Genomic DNA, 27,148 nt, shown 5'->3' with positions numbered 1-27,148 from the left:
GAGGTCCGGACAGACAGAGGAGGGCCAAGAGGGGGCCGGGATTGAAGGGATGGGGTGGGAGGCTGGGTCACCAGCTTCTCTCCCTCCCTCTGCCTGGTAGGGATGCTCAGACGTGCCCAGACACATTCACACTCCACAACTACAGACCCATCTCCTGGTGTGGAATGGCCTGGACTAGGGTTTCTCAAATGCTTCCGGTCCTGAGAATCACCTGGCCCACTTAACAAAAACAAGTTCTGAGCCCACCCCACAACTCCCAGGTGGGGCTGAGGCACCTGGGTGAATTTGGGGAACACCGGCAACAGGGGCATTGGGTCCAAGCTTTGGTCTGGTCTGTGGCAAAACTACACTTCTGGGTGCTTCTCTGATTCTTCCAGATAGGCTCAGGCCCACAGGGAGAGATGACCAGAAGCCACCAGACCCCTCATTTCCTCTGGCCTGGGGCCTTTATTCTAAAATTCAGCCCCACCCTGACAGTAGCCAGCAAAATGAGATGTGCGAGGAACATATTAGAAAGTCCTATTTATATTTGTCTTTAAAACGAGAGAAATTAAGCCTTACTATATTAGTTAGCTATGGTGGCTATAACAAAATACCACAGACACAGACAACAGAAGTTCATCAAGATTGAGGTGTCAGCACGGTTTGCTTCTTCTGAGGCTTCTCTTTGGTTTGTAGATGGCTGTCTCCACCATGTCTTCTTATGGTCTTCCCTCTGTAGATATCTGTGTCCAAATTTCCCCCTTTTGTAAGGTCACCAGATTGGGTTAGGGCCCATCCTAATGACCTTATTTTAACTTAATCACCTACTTAAAGGCCTTGTTTCTAAAAACAGTCACATTCTGGGTTACTGGGGGGTTAGGATTTCAACAAACCAGTTTGGGGACTATGGTTCACTTCGTAACACTGATATTTAATATATGGATTGACAGTACAGTTTTGTAAATTGGTTTACATATATTGAGGATGAGGGGGCCCAAACTTTCTGCTAAGGGTGCACAATAAAAAAGCACAGTGACAACTTTCCTCGGATAGCAGCCATGGGAACAGTATTTAGGGCCCATCTCCCAAACTTGGTTATCCTGATTATTCTTTGGGGGCTTGTGATCCTGAAAGATCTGGATCCAGAGAGCAGGCCTGGACCTATCCACACTCCTTGCTCATTGTTGAAGGAGTCTTGGATGCCTGTCAAACCTCTGTTGGGACCCCATGGTGGCTTCAACCCATGAGGGTGAACTTGTAAGGCCTCACCAAGTGACAGGCCTCCCTTTCTGCCCTTTCTTGGATTAGGGAACACCTCTAGACACTTAGTTGTGTACAAAAGGCAGTGTTTCTGAAATTGAGGCAAGGATCAGATCCTGTAGGAGCTTTGACATGCCCCAACCATCACCACCTGCCCCCATGCACATAAACACCAGAAGCAATGTGAAACTAGCCAACAGGGAGCTCAGCCTGATGGGTGAGACAACACAAGAAGCTATCTCACCTCATAAGACAGACCCCAGGCCTGACCCAGCTGGGCATAGGGACACACAGAGGAAGGTGATGGTGTCTCTCCTACCAAGAGGGCAGTCTGGGGCAGGAAGTAGATGCATATAGGTAGGTAATTGCCATGGAGGTCTCAGAGAAGCCAGAGTTAGGAGTCTGGACAGAGTCCAGGCAAGGGTCAAAAGTGTGAAGGACATCCCACTTGACTTCCATAGCAGAGTGTCCCAGGCCACAGCCTCCTTCTTCCTTGCCAGAGTTCTGGGAGGGGCCTGGCCTCAGCTCGCATTCTCCAGACTCTCCTGGCTGGTGGGCCGGGCCTGGATTGCCTTTTGGGTTGAGGCAGTGGTGCTGCAAAGGGCATTCCGAGCTGGGGGTGGCTTTTGAGCACAGCGTGGCCAGTGTACGAGGGAGCCCACGTGGTTTGATTTGGTTTGGCCGAAGTGTGTAGTAGGAGCTGGTGGACAGGGGCCACACTGAGGCGGGCTTGGTGGAGGTTGGGCCTGATTCTGAAGGCCACAAGGAGCCTGTGGAAGGCTTTGGAAAGACCCTGTAAAAAGCAGCGTGGGTGGGGGGTGGGGGGAGGAATGAAGCTGGAGAAGAGAGACCAGATGAGAAATTGATTTAAGCCAAGACGATGATAGCGGGGCCGGAGGAGAGGGACGAGAGACGGGCAGGAGTGGGACTCTGGAGACTTGGTGGCCCCTAGTTAGTGCGAGGGAGGGATCCAGGGATCTTCCAGGGTGTTTTCTGATCTGGGTCGCTGGGCATCCAGAATGAGAAGCAGGTCTAGGAGATGGGTGGTGGGAACGCCTGCGTAGAGTGAGTAACTAGATGCAAGTGTGGGCTTTTCGCCCTGCCTCATGGAAGTTGCCGAGCCTGGGGATGATGTAGAAAACCTGGAAGCTACTTGTTTGAATATTCTCCCGTCTTGTCCCTGTCTTCCGAGGAACACATTCGGAGCCATGGCTCTGGGTATGGCGGGGGCAGCGTGCCCCTTGCCCACGACTTTAGAGCATGGTGTCTTTATCCCTATACGTGGGCCTTTCAGTCATGCCTATTTCCCTGTTTGAGAACTGCTTTCCTTGCAAGGAAGTGGGGTCGATGACTTATGACCTCCTTGGTCTCAAGAAATATTTTTACAAAATAACAGATCGCAAACCCATAGTTGGGGCAGGGGTTGAAGAAGAGTTGAGGGTCTTGGCTACAGCACTCAGGCACGGTCCCACAAGTCATCCCTTGCACGGCAGCACCCAGTGAGGGGGAGGGGAACGCAGTCCGCATGCTGCTTGGAAAGGTCATCTTGTTCTACTTTGCACCAAGCCCCCGTGCCGGGGTGGAGGCCCAGGCCAGGCTGAGCTGGAACAAGCCTCCCCTGCCAGGCCATGGTGGCCACGGCTAGTTCTCAATGAAGCCAAGGCTCCTTCTCAACACATTGCTCCAAGCTGCTGCCCCCAGGTGATCTTAGAGAGTCCTTTCCCTCGCTGGGCCTCAGTGTCCCCACCTGTGAAAGGCAGTTGTTTCTGGTCAAACCTCACACAGCCCTGCCCCTCCTCTGGTTCCCTTCTGTGCAAGAGCTAGCTGGAAGAAAGGATGCCTCTGCTTTAAAAGGGGTCAGGAGTATAGAAGCCGTGGATTCTCCTGCGGTGTGAACGTGGCCTGGCCACTTGGCGAGAGCGGGCCACACTGCCTCCACTGCTCGTGCTCTGAGCAAGGAGCCACTGCCACTCGCTGTTCATGTGCAAATGTGTGTGTGTGTGAATGGTTTGTGGTAGACTTTTACATAGATCTTGCACACGGTTTTTAGATCTATTTTTTCAAGGAACGAAGAGCCTTTTCCATGAGCCCACCCTGCCGGGGCTGGGGACTGGGGACAGCACAGTGCCGAAAGTGGAGTCCTTGCTGCCGCCGAGCTGGAGAAAGCCCAGCTCCGCCATCCCATCTCGCCACAGGCCCGGCAGGGTCGGTTCTGCAGGCAGTGGCGGCCGCGGCCGCAGAGCTGTCCACAGAGAGGAGGCGCGGGTGCGCTCAGGGGGCCTGGATTCTCAGTCTCCCAGGCCTCCTAACACTACCTTTCCCCAGTATGACACTCATCACCAAGGGTCTCGCCAGCAGACACATCTGTCCGTGGCCCCAGCTCTAGCTGGGCTTGCTCTCCTGCCCGCTGATAGCAATCATTTGGCAGCGTTGTTGGGGACAATTAACCCCGTGTATCTGCTGGGATGGGGGTGGGGGCTGATGTGATGTGGTGGCAGGTACAGACTTGGAGTCTGATGCTCAGTCACGGGTGGGGGGGGGCCCTTGAGAAGGGCCCCTGTGTCCCCTGGGCCCCTGATTCCCCTCTGAAAATGGCGAGGCTTTAGGAGATGCTCTGTGGAGTCATTTTAGCTTTTGGTCTGCCATCATGTGTCGGTCCCAAGTTGGCTTTTCTGTAGTGCCGCGGGCCCACAGGACCCTGTTCGGCAGCGTTTCTTGCCTACCTGTCATCTAACTGGGTGCACCTTGGGGTAATCAGCTAGGCAAGCACCAGGGAGAAATGAACTGTTCACACAAAGCAGGGAGCACTCCTGGGCTCCCAGTGGTGTCCCTGGGATGGTCCCCTCCAAGCCTCCCTGCCAGCATTCAGGCCGAGGACCAGGGTTGAGTACGTTGCTTTCCTGGGGCCGAGTTTGACATTCCTTCTGTGGGTGGAGCAGTAGTCTGTCAGGGCCCAGGCTCTCCTGATCTGTCCGGTACTGACACTTTTGTTAATTAGAGGAAGTAACTGCAATGACAGCTCTGAGCTGGGCTGGCCACTCCCATTAGCTCAGTTCTCGATGCCCGTGCTGTGGGACCTGGTCTTAAACATCTGCTTGGAGTGAGGGGACTTCTTACTTGTGAGGTCGCTGCAGCCCTGTGAGGTCATGCGTATGGCTTGGAGTCAGGCTTGTCCTTGGGAAGGAAGAGGCACAGCATGTTTTAGTCATGTCCCTTGGGTCTCTGCCCCGCATCTTAGTGATGCTTCATGGACTGATCCTGTCTTGGGCCAGGATTGGGCAAGAAGAGGGACAGAATGTGGGCGTCCGCCCCTCCAGGCCCAACGCAGGGATCTTAGGCATCCGTGCGTTCATTGCTATACTCTCAGTCAGCAAACATCTCTCCAGGGCTTGCAATGTGTCAGGCCCAGTGCTGCAGGCTGGCCGATGATAGGAGGGACACGTGGTCCCCGCCCGCAAGGAATCCCTGGTCTGGATGGGGATTCAGACCTGCTAGAACCGCCTTTCCTGATTCAGTGTGATCAGTCCTACGAGGTGGCTATGCAAGGCTCCGAGAAAGCCTGGGGGAGGGGAGCTAATCCAGGCTCTGAAGGGGCCCACGAAGCGACACTTTGGTGTTGCTGGCTGTGGTAGGGGGTAGCGTCTCCAGAGGGACTCTGGGCAGGTTTGGTCACTTGAGCTCATAATCTCATTCTGGGGTGAGCAGATTTTGGGACAGCAATTTAGGATACCCAAACTCACATGATACAGTGGTTTAACAGAAAAAGTAAGAGCTTTAGAATACAACAGATTTAGCAAGGCAGTTAACCTTCTTGCTTTAGGTACAAGGGGCTGAAGTTTTCTGTAACAGAAGTGTCCACAGCAGGGGCGCCTGGGTGGCTCAGTGGTTAAGCTCAGGTCATGATCCCAGGGTCCTGGGATGGAGCCCCTGCATCGGGCTCCCTGCTCGGCGGGAAGCCTGCTTCTCCCTCTCCCACTCCCCCTGCTTGTGTTCCCTCTCTCGCTGTGCCTCTCTCTGTCAGATAAATAAAATCTTAAAAAAAAAAAAAGTGTCCACAGCAACCTTTTCTCCAAGCCAAGTACCTGAGGGCCTTAGTAATGGGGAGGTCACGTGGTGGATAAGCTCAGGGCCACGGCAGGCGACAACCATTGTCCTCCTCTTCCGTCGTGGCCCCCTGTCCCATGGGCGGGAAGTGTGGTGAGCTGGCCACCAGCTTCCATTGGCCTCCTAGCCCGGTCTTGACAGCAGGTTGAGCTGGCACTTCAATGGGAATGTCCCCAGTCACTCCGGCGGGACTGCTGGGGGCTGTACACTGTCCCCTGAAGGCCACAACCCAGCTACACAGAGGAGCAGGGGACTGGGACCCAGGCTTCCCTGCCCCCCTTCCTGACCCTCCCACCCCTCCATTCAGAGTTACTCCTCCTGGGAGACTTGCAGGGGTTTTTAATTGAGGGAAACCTAGAGCTTAAAGCCCCAACGTATTCACACGCGCTTGAGAAAAGTGCTTTCTCTCTCCCTCCTTTCCTGCAAATAGTGAAGAGGGAAAATGTTCTGCCCCAGTGGGGACTAGTAAGGGGGAAAGTCCTGTTCTCTTTCCCCTGCCTTTCAAGCCAAGGGAATGAGAGTTCACCCCCTCAGGCCACAGGGGGAGTCAGGGCTGGAGGCGGGGTGGCTGCTTCTGCTCAAGAAGCCCCATGGCGGCGCACCAGGAGTCCCCCAGACGCTCAGAGTAAAGAGCCAGGGGGCTTCTCAAGGATGCGGGATGTTTCAAAACCTCAGAGTCACCCACTCCATTCTTTTACCCTTGTTGTGTTTACTTTTTTAAGTCGTTGGTTGTAAATTGGTTAAAAATCTGGTTTTTCTGGTTATAAAAGTGAAAGTATTCCCATTGTAGAATATTTGGAAATGGCCTAAAAGGATTAGAACAAGTGTTTACAGTCCCTCCACCCAGAACACTGTTCTATCTGTGTGTACTTCTTCTGTATGGAAGGTGTGTGAAAACAGTTTTTAAAAATACTTGTACCCTTTTTTCCTTTTTCCTATTTCTTTCTGTTCTTAACATTAGATTACCAACATTCTCCAAAAAAACATGTTTAAGGATTATGATATCCTTCATACGTACCCCGCGGCTGCTGAACCGTTTCTAGCATTGATTAGCTATTATTTCCCAGCATGTCCTCCTCATGTGGCTAGCTGAGGTGGGTGGCGTGTCCTAGATCTGTTTGGATTTTCTGCCTCTGACCTGCCAGTCTGGCTCCCTTGACCTTTCCTTCAAGTCCAAGCCCGCCCCCCCCCGGCCCCGCCCCAGATCCTACTCGCCGGGTCCTCACAGTACCTGGAGCCTGTGTCACCCCACTTCCTTTCTGGACCTGCACCTGCCGATCTTCCTGACTTTTCCTCCCGACTGAACATTCTTCTAGGGCAAAGGTGTGTTCCCTGCTCACGTCTGTGCCCTCAGTTCCTCGCTCGGTGCCCAGTGCATAGTAGGCTCTCAGGAAAAGTCTGTCCCACAGGTGCTATAGTTGAGTGCTGCGGGAATCTTAGCCCGTGTTTCTCAAGTTCCTTACCATGGATTCCTGCATGTTTAACTCATGTCAAAGCTTAGGAACACCTGGGGGCACCTGGATGGCTCAGTCGGTTAAGCGTCTGCCTTCAGCTCCCAGAGTCCTGGAAATGAGCCCTGCATCGAGCTCCCTGCTCAGCGGGGAGCCTGCTTCTTCTCCCTCTGCCCCTCTCCCTGCTCATGCTCATGCTCTCTCTTTCTCCCAAATAAATAAAATCTTAAAAAAAAAAAAAAGCGTAGGAACACCTTAAAGATTCTCATTCCCCCACTTCACTGTGGCCTCATCAGCATCGAGTATTACATTTTTTGGTCTTTTTTTTTTTAAGATTTTATTTGTTTATTTGACAGAGAGAGACACAGCGAGAGAGGGAACCCAAGCAGGGGGAGTGGGAGAGGGAGAAGCAGGCTTCCCGCCAAGCAGGGAGCCCAATGCGGGGCTCGATCCCAGGACCCTGGGATCACGACCTGAGCCGAAGGCAGCCGTCCAACCGACTGAGCCACCCAGGTGCCCCTGTTTTTTGGTTTTTTAAGGCATACGTCATTCTATTACACTTTGCAGATAATTGCTGCCTTTTTTTTTTTTAACAAATTGAAGGTTTGTGGCAACCCTGCATTGAGCAAGTCTATCAGTGCATTTTCCCAATAGCATTTGGTCACTTTATGTCCCTGTGTCACATTTTCATTATCCTTGCAGTATTTCAGACTTTTTCATCATTATTATATTTGGTGATCTGTGATTAGTGAGTATGACTTCCTGAAAGCTCAGGGGATGGTTAGCATTTTTTAGCAATAAAGTATTTTTTGATTAAGGTGTGTACATTTTTTAAACATAATACTATTGCACACTTAATAGACTACAGTGTAGTGTAAACATAGCTTTTATATGGGAACCTGAAAAATTCGTTTGACTCGTTTTATTGTAATATTCACTTCATCACAGTGATCTAGAACCAAACCTGCCTATACTAGTTTGATAAGCAAAAAATACGTTTTTTAACCTCGGGCATTACCAAACCTAACTGCCTGAACTCTGGTGACTCACCATTATACTCAGGTCTCCATGAAAAAAACGCGTCTGTGCACGGCTCAGGGCAGCCCCTCTGTGCTCCAAGCCCTTATTCCTCAGCAAAGGGGAATTCCTCAGCTCCTGGCACCAGTATTCTCGTCCCCAGTGACTGCCTCTGCAGTTTTACCTGCACGGTGTCCTCCCCCCGCTGGGTCCAGTTGACTTAGGCCGGTCTGCAGGCTGGGTGTATTGTTAAAGAGCCTATGGAGTTTAGAACAGCATTAGACGAATTTCAAGTTGGCAAAATAATGTTTTCCTTTAAAGCAACTTTTGGCCGGGTAATTTTAAACAGAATGGTAGGCAGATTTAGAAGCAGTTTTTGTGGTTAAATGTTTACCTCTCAAGAACAGAGAGAAAATGGGTCAAAGGCTGTGCTTCACCAGGAAAAAAAGTGTATGAAATGAGGGACCGTTTTCTAGTAGAGGAGGAACCACCAAATAGGCACCACGGGGCAGGGGCCTATCTTGAAAGACCAGAGCCACAGGCCTCCCTGTGTAGGACCTCCCTGGGGGACACCCGGAATGAGGGGGCTCCTCTCTTCTTTGAGCGTGGGAGGGAGTTGGCAGCATCGGTTTGAGTCTGCGGGTGTGTGAGTGTAAGAATATGCACGCTGGTGCAAAGAACCCTTCCCAGCAGAGAGGGTGTGTCCTTGTGTGGGCATGTGGCTGTGGCTGCGTTGTTCTGAGGGCGCGAGTCTCAGGTCTTCAGGGTACAAAGAGACCTTCTCTGTACCTCTCCACGTCTGTGTGTGTGTTCAAGGTTGCTCCCATGGGAGGAGCCACCATCCCTGGGACAGGGAGTGAGCCAGGTTGGCCTGGTGGCAGGCAGGCCCTTTAAGTGCAGCCGTCTGATCCCCCTGCCTCCTGAGAGGGTCTGGTGGCCCAAAGCTGCTGCCCGGGCCCCCTAGCCCATCTGTGGCCCCCGGAGCCCTCCTTGGGCTCTGGCGCTGCTGGCTGCGGGCCATCACTCTGGCTCCATTCCCTCGCTGCTGTGGGATCATTTTTCCTAAAGGGTTTAAGAAATAAAGCACACGACACCTAGAGATGAAGCACTGATGTGCAGCGCCGTTGTGGTGGCCTCTGTGAGCCTGGAATTCTGACTTAGACTTGAGTTTGCTTTACAGTCTGTCTCTCTTCTCTGAGCTCTCATTACCTCCACTGCCTAAAAACTGCTGTCATTAAACTATGAGTGCACTCTGCCTGGGAGGCTTGGGCCCAAGCACAATCACAGCAGGAGAGGTGAGTTAGCATTAGGGAGGCCTCAGGGGCCGGCCGGGCCCCCCATCTTTTAAAGCTTCTCTGAGGGGCACTGCAGGGGCAAGGGCAGGCATCCGGGGTCCTGGTGACTTGACCACGGGCCCAGGCAACTTTGAGATTTTCCAGGCCTGCTTTGGGGAGGTGCTCATCCCTGTAATACATCGGTCAGGGTACTGTTCATGTTCTGGAGGATGAACCGTGCTAGGGCTCTGAATGTGTCTCCGTTGGGAGGAGAGTCGCATTCATCATCTCCTGATTGTAGACCTGGCCAGCGGAGGCATTGCAACCCCACTTCCCTCAGTCAGGAGAAACCTGAGGCAGCAGAGAGGGGCTCAGGACCAGACCCTGCTTCTCCTGCCCGCCCCCACCCCCACCCCCACCCCCCACCTCCAGGAGCGCTTCCTACTCCTGCCGCCTGGCTGTAGAAAGCAGATGGGGGGTGGGAGTGGCTCACATTTTAGCGGCAGTGGCAGTGCCCAAAGCCAGGCAGACTCATAATATGGTGTTTCTCATCTGCTGGCTCTTGCCTCCCCTTGCTCTTTGTGGCACAAAAGATACTCCCTTTGTAAAAGAATCGAGGTCCATAGCTGCTGGTAAGAACTGGATGACAAAGCAGTATTCTCTCAGGAGTGACAGCTGGAGACACAGACAGTGACTTTGGAGCCCTAGTCAGGAGGCCCAGTGGGCGGAGGAGTCACCTTCTTCCAGGGCCTGAGCCGGTCCTTCAGCCTAGGGAGCCCTGAGCACTCACTCTCACACACTCTCCACCACCATGATCAGAACGACCTGGGAGCTCGTTAAAGATACACGTTTCCAGGCCCCTGCCCAAAGGCTTCAGGCTCCTGAATCAAAATCTCTGAGGGCCCTTACCAAGAACCCACGTTTGAAGGAGCTCTCCAGGTGGTGGTCTTGTGGACAAAAGGTTGAGACCCCCCTGCCTGAGTCTGGCCCTTTGCATTGCCAGGAGGTGTGGGTGTCTCCCTCCTGGCTGGTCTCAGGGACTCCCAGCCTTGTGAGGTATTGGGACAAAAGTTCAGTGACCTTAGTGACTGACAGAACTTTAGACTTCAGTGACTGACAGAACTCAGTCTGAGTGGCCCTCCAGTCTTTTTCTGCCTTCCCCTCGTCTACCTACCTACAGAGGAAAGACATGCACAGAGGCTCCGATTGGGTCCCTCTGCCACGCCTCCCTGTGGAGCCCCCACCCCCCACCCCCCATGGGGCAGTTTCACGCAGGCGCCTCACAGGGGCGGGGCGCACCCCTCAGCCAATCAGCAGAGGACACTCCGCTGCGGTCCTTCTCCTTCAGCCTCAGCCACCTTCGCTGTGTTCTCCTCTCCTCATTTTCTCTTCTCCCTTCTCTGTGGTTTCCCAAAGCGCGGAGCCGCAGGCACCTGGAGATCTCGCAGAGAATTTCTGGGACTTTGGGTCAGACAGAGCTGGACACATAGCCCAGGTGGCATTGTTCTTGGCACGTACCTGAGGACAGAGGTGCCAGAGTGCACCTCCAGCATCTATACAACTGCCGTCGACAGTCACCGCTTCTGGAGCATTTACCCTGAGCCAGGGAGGGTACCAAGCACGTCACATGCATTGTCTCATTTACTCATCTCAGGGACTCTGTGAAATTGGCAGCATTGTACCCATCTTGTGGATGAGAAAACCGAGGCTGACAGAGGTGAAATTTTAAATGCACGAGGAATACTTCGACACTAAGATATGGACTTCACAGGCTGACACTTAAAGTGGGGAGGAAAAGGCTTAAAACTGGGCTCAAATTATATGCAGGTGAAATGTGAGTTCTGGTCACCTGGGTGATCAGGGCAGGTACCAACTTGTCTCTGAGCCTCTCCTCATCTGTAAAATGAGGATGATTGTGGCTTTGCTGTGTACTTTATGGAGTATTAGGAGGATGAAATGAAAGTACCTGCAGAATGTCCTTTGTAAACTATAAAGCATGGTCTACCAGTGAAGACTCAGGTCCCTTGAGGGCAATCCTCTACTAAACTAGACTTTCTGTAAAAGAGGAAAACCTAGTAGTATGTAAGGTTTTCTTAAGAGGAGTAAGAGGGGGGCACCTGGGTGGCTCAGTGGTTAAGTGTCTGCCTTTGGCTCAGGTCATGATCCCGGAGTCCCAGGATCAAGTCCCGCATCTGGCTCCCTGCCCAGTGGGGAGTCTGCTTCTCTCTCTGCCCTTCACCCTGCTTGTGCTCTCTCTCGCTCTCTCTCAAATAAATAAACTATTTTTAAAAAAAAAAAAGTGAGGGGGTGCGGGGGAGAAGTACAGACTTGGTGGTGAGACATACCTGGGTCTCTGTCTCAGCTCTGGCACTCCATAGCTGGTGACTGTGAGCAACCTTTCTGAGCCTTACTTTCCTCATCTGTACAATGGGGCTGAGAAAGGATTAAGGTGAGTTTTAAGTGACGTGAGATAACATGAACTGAAAAAGGTCGAAAATAGGGTAGGAAAAGATACAACTGGGCAACTTTGAAACAAAATAAGCGAGAATGGCAATTTTCATATTAGACAAAATAGAATGTAACTTGGATATATCCTAAAGACCAGGATGTTATATCATAAAAGAAACAGTAATTTAAAAAGGTAATATAACAATCATGGAGATGTATGTACTGCATAAAATAAACTTGAAATGTAAACCAACAACCCGATGGAACTGCATGGAGAAGTAGATAAATCAACAGCTGGGCTTGGAAATTCTAATACATTCTTCTCTGAAAATGATAAATCAAAAGGAAACAAAGATAAAGAATAGTCAAAGGGCATGATTTTTTTAAAAGGACATGATTAATAACTTGATCATATATGGAACAGTCACAGAAATTAATCGTGCACTAGGCCACAGAGGAATTATCAATATATTCCAATGGATTGCCATCCTACAGACTATGCAGACCATAAAGAAATGGAGTCAGAAAACAATGAATAGCCTTAGAAATCTCACATGTCTAGATATTTAAAAATATTACTATTAAAAAAAATCATTGTTTAAAAGGTAGTCGTAATGGTAATTATGAAAAGTCCGGGAGCTGAATAGTGATGAAAATACAATGCCAAAAATCATAGGGGAATTTATAAATTTGAATTTCTCATAAACCAAAAACTGAAAATAAGATCTTCAACTCTAAGAATGTAAAAGGGCAACAGATTTAGATCAAAGAAATAGGGAAAGAAATAATACATATAAGGGTGAAAATGAACAAAAATTTTAATGTAAATGTAAAGGGGAAAGAAAATTATTAACAAGTAAAGCTAGTTCTCTGAAAAGATTAGTACAATGGGCAAAACCTTTGTCAAGCTTGATCTATTAAATAGAAAAAGATGAAAATAAAATCTGGGATGAAAAAGGCAGAAATAACTACAGATAAAGCAGATTAAAAATAATAAAATATTATAAACAAATATATATCAATACATTTGAAAACCTAGAGGAACTAGATACATTTCTAGAAAAACACAAATGCCCAGATTACCACAATAAGAGATAAGTAGACCTTGAATACACACCATTAACCACTGAAGAGAGAAAAGGTAATTTCCCACTCCAAATAAGCCTGAGGCTACGATGGCTTTATAGGTAAGAGACACTAAACTTCACTGATCAGATAATTCCTATTATTTACAGGTTGTTTCAGAAAATAGGATACGGAAAAGCTGTCCCACTAGTGTTCTAATTTATTGTAAAAATCTTTATACCAAAACTAGATATGGATTGTACAAGAACAAAAATTGTAGGTATCACTTTGAATTGTGAGTGTATAAAACCTAAAGAGATACCGGGCTAACTAAATGTACTGCTTCAAATGGGGCTTATCCCAAGAACTAGAGATGGTTTTGTTTTATAAAGAAATCAGTTAAGCTGGCCACCTTAATGGACCAAAGGGAAAAATAACACAATTATCTCAATAGATTTAAAAAAGTGTTGAATATAGTTCAAGAGCCATTTATAATGAAAGCTCTTGGAAATGTAGCTATTGAAAAGAACTTCCTCAATCACAAAGAGGCTGTCCTCTAAAAATCTACAGTGAAAATCATGCTTCATGGAAGAGCTTCCATTTGATGTCAGGAACAAGATAGATCTGCTCGCTGTCATCACCACTGCCTGGTGTAGTACCAGAGAGGGCCTGGCCAATGAAGACAAACCTAAGAGAAACAAGAAGGATAAGGGTAAGAAAAAAGTTATTGGAGATTAGAAGTATATATAAATAACCTCTGGGAATTAATGAACAGAACCAACAACAAATTCCGACAAAGTTACCCAGAAAATGAAATACCATTTTTAATAACTGTAAAACCCACAAAGTAATCTAACAAAAAAAAATGTATGGGATTTTTATGGAAAAGGTTTATGATTTTAAATGTGAATGCAACCAAATGGGAATTAATAAAGGGACATATTCTGTTCATGGATGCAAAACTTAATATTGTAAAGCTATCCATTCTCCCACAAACGTATAAACTCAAAAGTATAACAATCAAAATCCCAGGAGGATTTTTTGGGGGAAGATGGCCAAGACTCTAAAATTCATATGCAAGCATAAATAACCACTATTAGCTAAATTGGTTTGAAAAATAAAAGCAAACAGAGAGGAATCACCCTACCTTGGGTCATGCCGCAAAAAAAAAAAAAAAAAAGCCACAGTGATTAGAACAGTGTGGTACTGGCAGGAAACAGGCAGTCAGACTATTGAGTTCAATGCCAAGTCCAGAAACACACCAGACATGAGAAGCTGACATATGAGGAAAGTCACTTCACAAGTCAGAAGGAAGGATGGAAATTTTTTTTTTTTTTTTTTTTTTGGTATATGATACTAAAAAATTGCCTTAGTGGGAGTCTGGATATAAAAGAAAATATATGCCTATCTTACCCACTCTAAACAATTTCAGACAGATTGAAGACCTAAGTGCAAAGCTAAAATATAAAGTCAACAGATAAAAACATGGAATAACTTTGAGATTTTGGAGTAGGGAAAGATTTTTTTTTTAAAGGCCAATTATAATGGAAAAAATGACAACTCCTTTGTCTCCACCAAACTGAGGGAGCATTGGGGCTGAGTAGTTGTTCCCTAAATGTCTTTCTCTCTGATGTCATTCCGTGGTCCAGGACTTACTCTGGAGCAGTCACAGAGACGGTGGCCTGGCTCTTGATTTGGCTCACTGGGGAGTCATGACAGGTGCTGAGATTTAAGCAGAGGAGAGCCGGCAGGGTGCCTAAAGCAGAATAGGGTGACTTGATGGTTCTTTATTTTCTTGGCCTGAATTGCTGCTCTCATCAGGGCATTCAGACTTGTTCTCTAGAGGAATCTCTTAGCAAGGAGCCTCAAACACAAGTGTGGCTGGCCAAGAGACTGTGAAAACAGTGCGGGCCCTGGACACTCCGCTGCTATCTACACGGTCAGGGTGAGTGTGGGCCACTCTACTGCAAGGGGTGGGCTGGTCATTGATACCTCACAACCAACCCTGACGGAACTCCAGAATCATGCCAGGAGCTTGTTAAAAATAAATTGCAAGGCCCCACCCGGAAACACTCTGATTCAGTAGGTGTGAAAGGCAGCTCAGGAATCTTTGTCTGACTGGCTCCCAAGTGTGGCCAGGGTTGGACCTGCCAGGATGGATCACTTTTCCAGGGTTCAGGAGATCAGAACTCAGCTCCCAGGGTTGCAGAACCTCCCCTGTGTCCTCCCCTGGAGAGGTGGGGGTAGGAGGTGGAAGGGTATACACATCAGGTGTGCCCCGGGGCAGGATGGGAGCACAGTGGTTGGGATGGAAGGAGGAGAGGAAGGGGTCCAGCCAGCAGGCTTGGGCAGAAGAAGAGCAAAGGTGCCAGGGAAAGGCCAGCTATCACCCACCTTTCTCCTTTGTGAGGGTCCCACTCCCCACACCTTGGCACTGATCCTGTACTGGAATGGTCTGTTAATTGCCTGCTTCCTTTACCAGCCTAGGACCTGTTGGTAGGCAAGAAACTTGCATTCATTTATGCATTCATTCATTCCACAAATATTTAGGGACAGGCACTAATAGGGAACAAGTCTGAGTCAGCCCACAAGAACTTCCAGTCTAGTGAGGCAGGCGGTAAGAGCCAGCAGCTCTAATGAGGTGTATTAAATGTCACGATGGAGAACCAGCAGACACCTAAGAGGGACACCTATCTCTGACTTGAGAGATCAGGAAAGGCTGCCTGGAAGAAGTGAAGTCAAAGATGGTGATGAATGGAGCAATCAAAGAGGAATGGGGATGTCGGTTTCAGCCCCATATGGAGGAGTTGTTACTTTAGTGCCGGGCGGTGTGATAGGGGGCAATGAAAGGGTCTCACCCTCCATTTGCGTGGTACCAGCCTCGTACCTGACCCAGGGCAGCAGCAGGGAATGTGTGGGGAATAGGCTGCTTCTCCCCAGCTGAACTGGATGGGCTGGCCCTAGTTCCTGCCCACTTCCCCCAAGATCCCTTTCCCATCATTCCCTTCTGTTCCTAAGGACTGGGCCAGCCCCCCCTTGGGGAGCCAGGCAGTGATTTTCCTTTAGCACCTGGGAATATTAGATGCTTCTTCAAGTTAGTATGGATCACCGTCTAGAACTGGGGAAACTGAGGCTGGGAGAAGGGCTTGATGTTCCGGGAGTCCGAGAAGCACTGGGCTTCTCTGACTTCTCAAGGCTGTTAAAAACTGCTCCTAATGGGCGCCTGGGTGTCTCAGTTGGTTAAGCCACTGACTCTTGATTTCAGCTCAGGTCATGATCTCAGGGTCATGAGATGGAGCCCCACATTGGGTTCCACACTCAGCGGGAAGTCTGCCTGAGATTCCGTCTTCTCCCCTCCTCTCCATTTGCCCCTCCCCGCCAATAAATCTTAAAAAAAAAAAAAAGGAAAACTCCTAAAAGAATTAAATTACTCTATACTCCTGGGCATAGTGTCCTAGGCCAGGGTCTATGTTTGGCTTTCAGGGCACCCCCAGAGCTAGCCCAAGGCCTGGTGTGCACTAGGTATGTGAACGCATGGACACGTTTCCTTTCCTGACCTTGGGAGTCCTACACCCACCATGAATCTGATCCTGAGTTGGCCTTGTGCTCTGAGGACTTGGTGACAGAGATGACCATTGCTACCATTTTACTGATCATGTTTTGTGTCAGGCATCAGTACAGTCTTACCTGTTTGTCCCTGAAAACCTTGGGGGCTGGGCTGAGGGTCTATGAGAAGCTCAGCAGACACTGGCGGAGACTGAGACTCTGGCAGGGAAGGGGTTAAGAACCCTCAGAATCAGGTCATGCAAAGGTTAGGCAATAGGATTGTCACTTCTCCTTGGGATAACCCCCCCCACACACACACACACACCAACCCAGGGCTAGGGGCTGTGACCTGAAGGAAGCTCCCCTTTGTGACCCCAGGATCTGGCCTGCTGGGGAGGGGTGCTCCCATTCCCCAGTTGCCTATGAAAACAGCATGATCCCCTTTTCAGCCTTTCAAATTGGCAATCATTACCTTAGGAATCAACACAGTCCTATTCGTTGCTAAGTGGAAAAAGCAGACTACCAAACACTGACCTCAATTCCTGTGAAAACTACATATCCTTGTTTCTGTAAGAGGCTGGAAAGAGATGCATCCACCTGTTAACGGTGGTTGCCACTCAGCATTCTCTGATGAAATGTCTTTCCTTTTGCTCACCCACATTTTCTAATTTTTCTCCAGAGGCCATGATTACTTGGTCATGATCCCAGGGTCCTGGGATGGAGCCCTGCATCGGGCTCCCTGCTCCGTGGGGGGCCTGCTTCTCCCTCTCCCACTCCCCCCTGCTTGTGTTCCCTCTCTCGCCATGTCTCTCTCTGTCAAATAAATAAATAAAAATCTTAAAAAATAAATAAAAAAAGAATAAGGAGGATGGAAGTGGCAAGGAGCAAAGTCGGTGGTATGGGTGGTACCCTGAGCGGGCCGGGTGGGGGTTCTGCGTTTCCACCAGGAAGGCGGGGCTTATTTGCATAAGCTAAACGAGGGGATTCCAGCCCCGCCCTTCCAGCCTGAGGGCGGCCGGGCGCAGTCGGGGGCTGGGGGAGCTGTCTGCCCGGCATCGCCCGTATGCCCCGCTCGGGGCGCACGTTGGTGCGGTCTGGCGGCTTGCCGCCTGCCTCTCCGGGCTGCGCGCCCCGGGGCAGGGCTGGCTGAGTCTGCTGGCCGGTGCCCAGCGGGCGCTGAGGGGGCGGGGAGGAAGAGCAGCGGCGCACGTGCGGTGGGAGCAGGAACCCCGGGCTGCGTGCGGCTGGTCTCCAGGGGCGGCCAGGTGCTGAGTCTAACTTTACCTCGGGGCTTCTGTTCCCTAGATCCACTTCCCGGATGTGGAGCGGGTCGAGTGGGCCAACAAGGTAAGGCTGAGGTGGGCCTGGCGGGGCTGGCCTCTTGGGCTGAGTGACCCCACACTGGATGGGGGCGAGGTGGCCACGGACAAAAGCCTGCTGGCAGTAACCTTGCCTGCTCCCCCTTCCTACCCTCAGGGTTCTTCTCGTTACCAATGACTTTCTTTAAAAAACAAACACACCTTTTTTTAGTGTGAAATGAACGCAAGGCGGTAGCAGAAATATTAGAAAATACAGGGAAGGATAGAGAAAAGTGCGGCCCTGCAGGAGGCCAATGTCAGGGCTTCCTAGGGAGAGGAGGGCGGTATCCCACCACCGCTGCGGCCCTTCGCCAGCCCACATCTGCTACCTCTCCGAGCGGTTCCCTCATCCGTGCCATGGGAATAATTATGGTCCCTGCCTTGTGAGGTTGTGAGGATTCATGAGGTAAATGAAAGCCCCACGGTGCCCGGGCCGTCAGGAACACTGTCATCGTCGGAATGACTGCTGTTAGATCCTGGGGGGAGCTCCCTTGGGCCCTGCTGCCCGAGGCCTCAGGGAGGGCCCAGCTCTGTGATTGCTGATCTGGCCCCTTCTTACAGATGAGGAACAGAGTCTGGCCCCTGGCTGATCAGCCCAAACCTGTCTCCTAGATGTGGAGACTCCAGTATCTTCCCACCCCTTCAAGTATCCTGATTTGGGACTTTTTCTAATACAGACCTTGCCTCTGTTCTGGTTAGAACAGCCTGTAGCAGGAATGACTTAAGTTTAGGCATAAAGAAGGACTTCCTGATGGTTTTTGAGCCAAGGCTGATAGTCTCGTGTTACCAGAAATGTCATTGCCAATGTGGATCAAAAACCGTTCCCAGCCTGCTGGCAGAAGTTGGAGGAAGTGGACTGCTCCTTTCCAAGGATTTCTGTGGATTAATGCAGGGCCCAGGGCCCCTGGGACAGACTGTGTTCTTCCTGCCCGTGTGTCCACTAGTTCACGGGTGCCCTCGTGTGTTCCATCCTTCTTTCTTGCATTGACACACAGAGCCCCACACAAGGTGCTGGGGATGTGTGACTGGTGCGATGAGCCTCCTGCCCTCGGCTCAGGGCATGGATGGGGAGACAGCTGTGTAGACAAGACCACACACTGGGGCACCACGTGTGTCCGGTCTTCGTGCTCAAGACCACAAAGCAGCGAGTCAGGAAGCTGGGACCAGCCCTGACGGGGCCCTTGAGAGAGTTGGGGGTGGTAGAGCCCTGAAACCTCACTGCCTGAGCCTCCTCTGATGATGGGTCGGGGGAGCGCAAGGTGCATCTGTAAACTATGACCCACGTCCAGGAGGAGGAGGAGGGCGAAGCCTTTGGCCCAGAAAGAACATGTCTGCCACTGCTGCTCCTTTCCTACCCGTCCCTGGCGCCCTCCCCAGTACCCTCCCCTTCCCCCGCGCCCTGCCCTCCCTTGCTTCCCAGACCTGGGCCGTGAGTCGCTCTGCTGCAGAGATCAGCCAAAGGCGGCCTTTTCTGATTGCTAGAATAAGTTAAATCCACAGGAAGCAGTCTAACTTTGTTTTCTGTGATTTCTTTTCCTTACCCCTCTGGTACCTGCTACTTCTTGATTATACCACAGTGTCGACTCTGATAGCTTCTGTTTTAGCACAGAATCATAAGTTTCATAATACTAAGTTTAGTGACTATTTCATGGTACTCTGCAAAACAGCACCAAATCTTGGGGTCCCACTGCCTGGGCACCTGTGAGAACCACTGCTGTAGTTATGCAATGTTTGATGGACACATGAATGGATGCGGGGGAGATGGCTGGGCAAGCAGGCCTGTGGGTGCTGCAGCATAAGGGCCACGGGACCCCCAGCCCTGGGTTGGGTTGTCCCGGGCAGCCCTGGGTCTTGGGTGGGGGAAACAGACCTGACCGCCAAGAGCCTCCTCTTGTTGCCACAGATCATCTGTCAGACCTGGCCCTACCTGAGCATGATCATGGAAAACAAGTTCCGGGAGAAACTCGAGCCCAAGATCCGGGAGAAGAGCATCCACCTGAGGACCTTCACCTTCACCAAGCTCTACTTTGGACAAAAGGTGGGTGATGTCTCAGGAGGGGCAGTCTGTCTACCATGCAGTCTTTTCTCTGTCCCAGACCCTGCCTCAGGTCACTCACCTGATTGAAAATAGCCCAAGGGAGCTCCCTAAGGATGCCGCCCCCACCTACAGTTTTCAGCCTCTCAGCCTCAGTGTAGACCCTGCACCCCCGCGTCACAGCACCAACATCTCTGCAGGTTCAAAGGAAGCCTGGCTCAGAGAGAACAAAAAGGAAAGGTGGGAAATGAGTCCACTTCTCTTGAGCCAAAATTTGGAAACGTGCCATGCAGTAGAAGCCAGCCAGATACGAAAATGTACAAGTCATGCTTGCTAAGGCCTCAGCGAGGAAGAACACACCCCCCTGGGGGGGGGGGCAGTGCCTCAAAGCAGGGGACAGTTCTCCACCAGTTGATCAGTTCTGTCAGTTAGGGTCACAAGCCTCACACTACTACTGCGAAGCTAATAGGTGACTCAGGCTAGAAGAGGTTTGCATTTGACATACCCAACATCATGTCCCTATTCTTGACGGCTTCTTGCCCCACTTCTGCTGTCCCAAAGTGCCCCATTGATATGAGTCTTATTTTTGTCATTTGGCTCCGTCAGTAGAGCATGTGACTCTTGATCTAGGGATTGTGAGTTTGAGCCCCACGTTGGGCGTAGGGTTTACTTAAAAAGAACTGCATCCCGTGGGCACAGGACTGCCTGATGTCCATCCCTTGGTAAACCAGACACATTGGCATCTGGTCTGCTGCGGGACAGGCAGGTGTCAGAGCGCAGGCCAGCCTGCCCCGCTAGCCGCCTGAGTAGGGAGGGCAGTGGGCCTGCCAGACCCATGGAGATCCTGGTCTGTGCCTCTCAGACTCAGCCAGGCCTCGTTTGTCCCGCATCTGTTAGTTCCTTTGTTCATTCCCTGCTTCATTCGTGTCGACTCACGGAGCATGGCTGTGTGCAGAGGCACCGTAGACAGAAATGGGTGTGACTGTGCCCCTGCCTTTGGGAAGGTCCCTGTCCTGTTATGGAGACAGACACACAAACTGGTGGGCCACCACACGGCTGTGTACTCCTCCGTGCAGGAATGCTCGAACTCAGGAGTGGAGGGGTGTTGGGGGCTGTGGTCGTCCGGGAAGACTGACGGGAGTGAGTGATGTCTGAGCCGGCATTTGGAGGATTCAGCAGACTGCTGTGTTTAGAGAAGAGCCTGATGCCTGTGGGATGTGGTGCTGTTGGGAAGCCATCCCTCGCCACAGCAGAAGCAGGCCCAGCAGTGACTCCAGGCTGCAGGAGGTCCCTCACAGTGCCCCACTCTCCTCCCAGGCTTCCGTTGGCTTTTCTGGGTCTTTACCATCCAGGCCCTGGAGGCCAGGGTGGAGCCAGGTGCCATGCAGCCTGAAGTGCCTATGATTTGGAGGACACTCTTAAAAAAAAGGACATAAAATTTAAAATGTAAAATCAGGACAAAAATGAATATTAAATAAATATGAGAAAGAATAGGAAACCACAGCAAATTAAACACTTTAAAAAGCTGACATATTTTGGCGCCTGGGTGGCTCAGTCGTTAAGCGTCTGCCTTCGGCTCAGGTCGGGATCCCAGGGTCCTGGGATCAAGCCCCGCATCAGGCTCCCTGCTCAGCAGGAAGCCTGCTGCTCCCTCTCCCACTCCCCCTGCTTGTGTTCCCTCTCTCGCTATGTCTCTCTCTCTGTCAAATAAATAAATAAAATCTTTAAAAAAAGAAAAAAGCTGACATATCACACACATCACAAACTCTGGAAAAACCATGTGATGATTTTAATTAACTGCTCAAGATGTCCCTATAATACCCTTTTTTTTAAAAGATTTTATTTATTTATTTGACACAGAGAGATCACAAGTAGGCAGAGCGGCAGGCAGAAGGAGAGAATAAGCAGGCTCCTCACTGAGCAGGGAGCCCGACGCGGGGCTCGATCCCAGGACCCCGGGATCATGACCTGAGCCGAAGGCAGACGCTTAACCAACTGAGCCACCCAGGCACCCCCTATAATACCTTTCGCCTTGCATTTTTGGCTCCGTACTCTTTGATAAGCTTTTTATGTGACAGTGCATTTGTAAACGTCACTTTCTCTTTTTTTAAGACTTTATTTTTTTACTTGAGAGAGAGAGAGAGAGGGAGCACAGAGGGAGAGGGAGAAGCAGCCTCCCCACTGAGCAGGGAGCCCAACGTGGGACTTGATCCCAGGACCCTGGGATCATGACCTGAGCCGAAGGCAAACGCTTAACTTACTGAGCCACCCCGGTGCCCTGTAAATGTCACTTTCTAAAGAGAGAATAGAAAGATAATGGAATCTCCTCTAGTATGGCTGATTAATTTTTTTTCTCCGTTTCATTGTGAAAAATCTCAAACATACAGAAAACGTGAGAGTATTATGCAGTGGACCCTCTGGATTGTATGCTAACCTTTTGTTATATTTGCTTTAGCACATATCCACACATCTTCTTTTCCTCCTCACTTTTTTTTAATGCATTTTAAACTAGATTGCAGACATTAGTAAACTTCACCCCTAACTAGTTCATCATGCATATAACTCAAATTCAAACGATACTTTTTTTTATTCTTAATAATCAGAGCCCACTCCAATGCCCACTAGCCTCCTGACAGGAGGCAAAAAGAGGAGTGGGGTGGGGGAGATTACTTAGGAGCTCAGCCCTCGGCCCCAGAGGCTAGGGGACCATGGCCGTGGTGTGGGACACTTTAATTTCTAGGGTCAGATCCCTGCCTTCTTCTCTTGCCCTTGGGGGGCCAACTCCTACTCATATGCCAGAACTATTTAAATGCCACCTCCTCCAAAAGCATCCACTACCCTCGGTCTCCCGAAGGAAGGCACTCCTGAAGTCCCCTGATCCCCATGTGACAGCAGGGGCTGCAGCTCATCATACCCTGCCCCCACCATTGTTTCCTCTGCTGGGCTTCCAACCCATGAGGGCAGGCTCAGCCTGTCTTGCTCCTTACCTTCTCCCCAGGCTAATGCCTGGCATAGAGCAGGTACTCTGTGAATATAATATCTGTGGTAGGAGAGAGAGAAGGAAGGTTGCATAACCTAGGGAGGGGAGGTATCATAGGTCCAAGGACAGACGGGCCACAGTGTGAATTTCTCTGTTTGTGCCGCATCCCAGGAGTGTAGTGGTCACGTTGTTGTGGACAAAGCCAGTGCTGGGCAGGGGGCCAGCAGCCATCCCTTGCTGCGAGATCTCCTTTGACCTAGCCCTCTCGCCTCTCTTCCAGTGCCCCCGCGTCAACGGGGTCAAGGCGCACACTAACCAGCGCAACCGAAGACGGGTGGTCCTGGACCTGCAGATATGGTGAGCCCTCTTGCCTGTGCGGGCCAGGTGCAGGGGACAGAGGAACACCGTGGGAGAACAGCCAGTTTGAAGATGGAGTAGTGTAGTTAACATTCTAATTTGGGTGGGAAAGCACCTCACAGCACCCCCCCATCCGCCCCCCCCCCCCCCCGCCACCGCCCTGGGCTGGAGCACAAGGTCCCTGCTTGGGACGGGAAGAGTATCAGGAGAATGGATAGTCCCAGGGAAGCCGCTTCTGTTTGACCCCTCAGCCCAGGCCTCGCTTCTCCCATCAGACTAGGCACCAGGCAGGCTCCGGGTCCCAAGGCCCAGGCCGCAGAGCTTTCTTGGAGGTCAGGGCTAGTCACCTGGAGGCTCAGACCAGCTGCCTTAAAGAGGATGGAGAAAGAGGGAGCAAGTACGACAAGAAGATGTGGGGACTTGTGGTAAGGCCCAGGGAGCTCTGAGCACAGACTGGGAGAGATCTGTGGGAGAGCCGGACTCTGGAGCCTAAGGGAAACAAGGATGCAAAGATACAGGAGTGACTAGTTCGGTGGGTTGGGCAAAGGTACCTCTTTTGAAAGATGTTTGTAGCAGGCTTGAGTCTGAGAGAGGGACATTCAGTCTAGGAAGTCTTCCTGGAGGTGGTGAGCTTTTAATTGTGCTTTAAAGGACCAAGGATTAGGGGTGCATGGGTGGCTTAGTCGGTTGAGCATCCGGCTCTGTTTCGGCTCAGGTTATGATCTCACAGGTGTTGGGGTCCAGCTCTGCGCTCAGTGGGGACTCTGCTTGAAGATTCTCTTCCTCTGCCCTTCCCCTCATGCACTCACTCATGCTCTCTCTCTAAAATAAATCAATCTTAAAAAAATAAAAGGACCGAGGATCAACTGTGAAAGTTCCAGAACGTTGCATTCCTCTCCAGCGTCTCATTTCCTGTCCTTAGCCCAGAGGCTGGCGCTGAGAGCATATTGGGTAGATTGGAGCCCACTCTGGGAACACCCATCCCCACTTGGGGGACGTGTTGGGATGATGATGGCTATTGGGCACTCCTGGCTCCAAGGCTCTGCCACCAGAACCGCCAGCGTCACCTGGCACCCACTTAGCTTCTCAGCCAGCTCAGGCAGCCCCTGGGGTCCCTAGGTTGCCCCCCTTCCAGAGGGTACCCAGCGTTTCTGTGACGTCCAGCCCCTCCACCTGTCCTGCACATATTTGAAGGCTGCCCCCTCTCTCCTCTTCGTCTTCTCCTTCAGTCCTTTGACGGGGTCTCAGGATCTTTACCCTCAAAGGCACCCATTCTGTGCTCCCTGTGCCCATCGCTTGGTAAGAGCCGCCAGCTAGACTCAGGTTCCTGTGTCCCCAGGGAAGAGACCTAAGCAGAGACAGGGTCGGCGCAGAGCAGCAGCAGAGGGGTGGGCGGTATGTTCATCAGGAGCCCCTCCTTCACATCTGTGGGCTGTCGTGGGGCAAAGTGGTGCCCAGAGTCACTGACCGTGTGGGCAGAGGATGTGCATGGGGCACCTGGGTACAGGGACCTGGGGGCTGCCTCCCAGGGCTGGGCCTAGGTCAGTGTTGCTGCAGAGCTGAGAGAGGCTGTGGCTTTGAGGAGGCCAAAGCCAGGTGATGCAGGGCTCAGGCCTGGTGGCTGGCTGCCTGAGCCCGGGCTGTGTGGCCCTGGGCAAGTTTCCTGGTCTCTCTGAGCGGTGGACCTGCCCTTCCTCCCGGCCTTCCTTCTCCCTCCCCACTTTCAGCTACATTGGGGACTGTGAGATCAGTGTGGAGCTGCAGAAGATACAGGCTGGTGTGAGCGGGATTCAGGTGCGTGGAAGCTGGCGGCATTGCCCCCCCACCCTTCCTGCCCCTGGGGTGGGAAGCTGGGCAGGGGGAAGCCGGCTCTCACTGGAGCGGGCTGCAGAAAAGGTGAGGACACCACACACAGGCTGATAATGATCAAGGGGCTCCAGGCCGGAGGTCGCAGGCCCAGAAAGTGGTGACTGGGCTTTACCAACCTTCTGCTTGGCCCCGGGGCCCCACACCTGCCTCTGTTTGTTCAAGTCCCCCCAGGGAGACATGAGCTGCCCAGGGAAGGGCGAGGTTCTGCTTATGGAGTAATGCAGAAGCCGTGCTTAGAAACAGGGTGTGGATCAAGGAAGGGGTAAAGAGCCTGTGGCAGAGGAGGAGTACCGGCGCTGGGGCCCTGCTGGCTGGGCTGGCCGGAGATGGGGGCAAGGCTGCAGGCCCCTCAGGCCCAGCGCACCTGTGGACAGCAGTGGTGGCTAGCCCACGGCCCCTGGTCACCAGCAGAGGGGTAGCAGCCCTGTGCGGGTTTCTGTGCCCCGTGTGTGGCTCCTGTTGCCACAGCAGGTGGCCCTGACATTTGGGGGCAGCATGGGCATGAGCACGGCAGGTGCAGGGAGGAGGGAGGCTGAGGTCCTGTTTGCGCCCTCCGTACCCCTCCAGTTGCAGGGCACGCTGCGGGTCATCCTGGAGCCCCTCCTGGTGGACAAGCCCTTCGTGGGAGCCGTGACTGTGTTCTTCCTCCAAAAGCCGGTAGGTCCTGCGGAGGGACACAGGCCCGTGTTTCCCTGTGAGTAAGCACTCGCCTGCTGGGCCCCAGGTGCTAATGTGAGTCCAAGGACGGAGCTGCCGAAACCAGCCTAGACCCGGGCACTCCACACTCCTCGTGTCCCGCGTCTGAGGCAGCCTGAGGGGCTCGGCTCTGCTCTCCCCGAGAGCAGGAAGCAGCTCGCAGGAGCGGCTTGCCCGCGTCACACAGAGGGTCCGAGGTGGACAGGAGTATGTCTCTCAGACCTCTCAGTCCAGGCCGGCCTGTGGCCCTGTGCACTGCTCCACTCCTGGGTGGTCCTGGCAGGGAGGCGGCAGGCCTGGCAGCCCCGGGCATCCCAAGCCGAGGCCTGCGTAAGGCTGAGGGGTGCCCTCACCTGCCTGACACCCCTGTTGGAGGTGCTCCCCCCCCCAAGCCGGCTATGTTCTCCATGCTGGTGGGTGCCAGGGGCTTGGCAGAGGGACCTCAGCCTTGGGCTTCTGGCTTCTTCCAGTCTAACAGCCTCCCTCTGCCCCTGCAGCATCTGCAGATCAACTGGACAGGCCTGACCAACCTGTTGGATGCGCCAGGAATCAAGTAAGTGCGCCGCAGGAGCTGCCGGGCGGACGCCGGAGTGGGGCCCTCCACGGCTGGGCGGCCCGTGACTGGCGTGGCACAGCGGCTGTGCCCTCCTGCCCGGGGTCCCGCGGGAGGAGTGGCGCTTGCACCAAGCTGTCCCTGCTCTGGCGGGAAGAGGGGAGGTGTGTCTGGAGAGGGAGCGGAAGGCTAACAGTGTTGCTTGGCCTCTGTGGGCAGGCACTGCACCCGGAACACATACCCACCCCCCCAAATGCCCGGGCACGCACTGGCCAGATGAGCTGTCCTGGGGGAGGCCATGGGGGCTACTGAGAGCACAGGCTCTGGAACCACACCCAGCCAGACCAGGGTCCTGGCTCGGTCGCTCAGCGCTGTGTGATTTCAGACAATTTACTTTACCCCTCTGGGCTCTCCCTCCGTGAAAGGGGAGCCTTCTCCTTCTGTGTTGTGGTCCTGGGAGGACACTTAGGTGTGTGCGGTGACACAGTGGGGTGGACACACACTCCCTTCAGCTGCACCCCATCCCCTCCCCGACCCAAGGGTGTGGTGAGATGCCCACAAGGCCCCCCCACCCCCAGCCATAGTCGCAGGGGGCTGCTGTCCCAGCAGAGGCCAGTGAAGAGAAGCTGGTCCGGGAAATTCCACATTCCTGGGACTGGCTGTGGGGGCCGCTGCCCCCCCCAGAGGAGCAGAGGAGGGCTCCGACCTCATGTGGACACATGTCCCCACGAGGGCGGGACAGTCGGACTGACCAGGGCAAGCTGGGGCTTACCAGGCTCAGGGACGTCCCCTGCCTGCAGGAAGGACCACTGGCCCCCTCACCACGGATGCTCCCACTGATCTTGGCCCCCTGGAGTCAGAGACTCCTGTGGTACAGTGCGTTCAGCAGATGTTTACTGAGTACCTGCTGCGTGCTAGTCCTGTTCTCGGCACCATCCCTGCCCCTCTCCTGGGGAGACGGAGTCCGGCAGTAGACAGGGAATTCTGATGGGATGTCCGGGAGTAGAAGGGCCACGGGAACAAACCCTTAGCTAGCACTTACTGCGCACCAGGCGCTGTTCTCTGCACTTGATGTGTTTTAACTACTCCTCGTAACAACCCTAGGAGGTAGTATTAATATCCTCAGTTTAGAGATGAGGGAAGAGGTCCAGAG

General features: G+C 52.2%; 1 protein-coding gene across 1 annotated transcript in view; it reads left to right on the top strand.

The window, feature by feature from the left end:
* ESYT3 (extended synaptotagmin 3) overlaps positions 1-27,148 on the top strand; it is a 49,372-nt gene that overhangs the window by 954 nt on the left and 21,270 nt on the right. The window contains exons 2-7 of the mRNA XM_028099231.1: positions 17,453-17,494; positions 19,409-19,543; positions 22,801-22,877; positions 24,605-24,671; positions 25,314-25,403; positions 25,940-25,995. Of these exons, the coding sequence (XP_027955032.1) occupies positions 17,453-17,494; positions 19,409-19,543; positions 22,801-22,877; positions 24,605-24,671; positions 25,314-25,403; positions 25,940-25,995 (467 nt within the window). The remainder of the gene's footprint in view (positions 1-17,452; positions 17,495-19,408; positions 19,544-22,800; positions 22,878-24,604; positions 24,672-25,313; positions 25,404-25,939; positions 25,996-27,148) is intronic.

Source organism: Eumetopias jubatus, unplaced genomic scaffold (genome assembly GCF_037043125.1).
Source record: "Eumetopias jubatus isolate StellerSeaLion01/CBP00866 unplaced genomic scaffold, mEumJub1_p1.0 scaffold_1, whole genome shotgun sequence".
Classification (NCBI taxonomy): Eukaryota; Metazoa; Chordata; class Mammalia; order Carnivora; family Otariidae; genus Eumetopias; species Eumetopias jubatus.
Note: the sequence above shows the minus strand (reverse complement) of the source record. Positions and strands in the feature narration are given on the sequence as shown.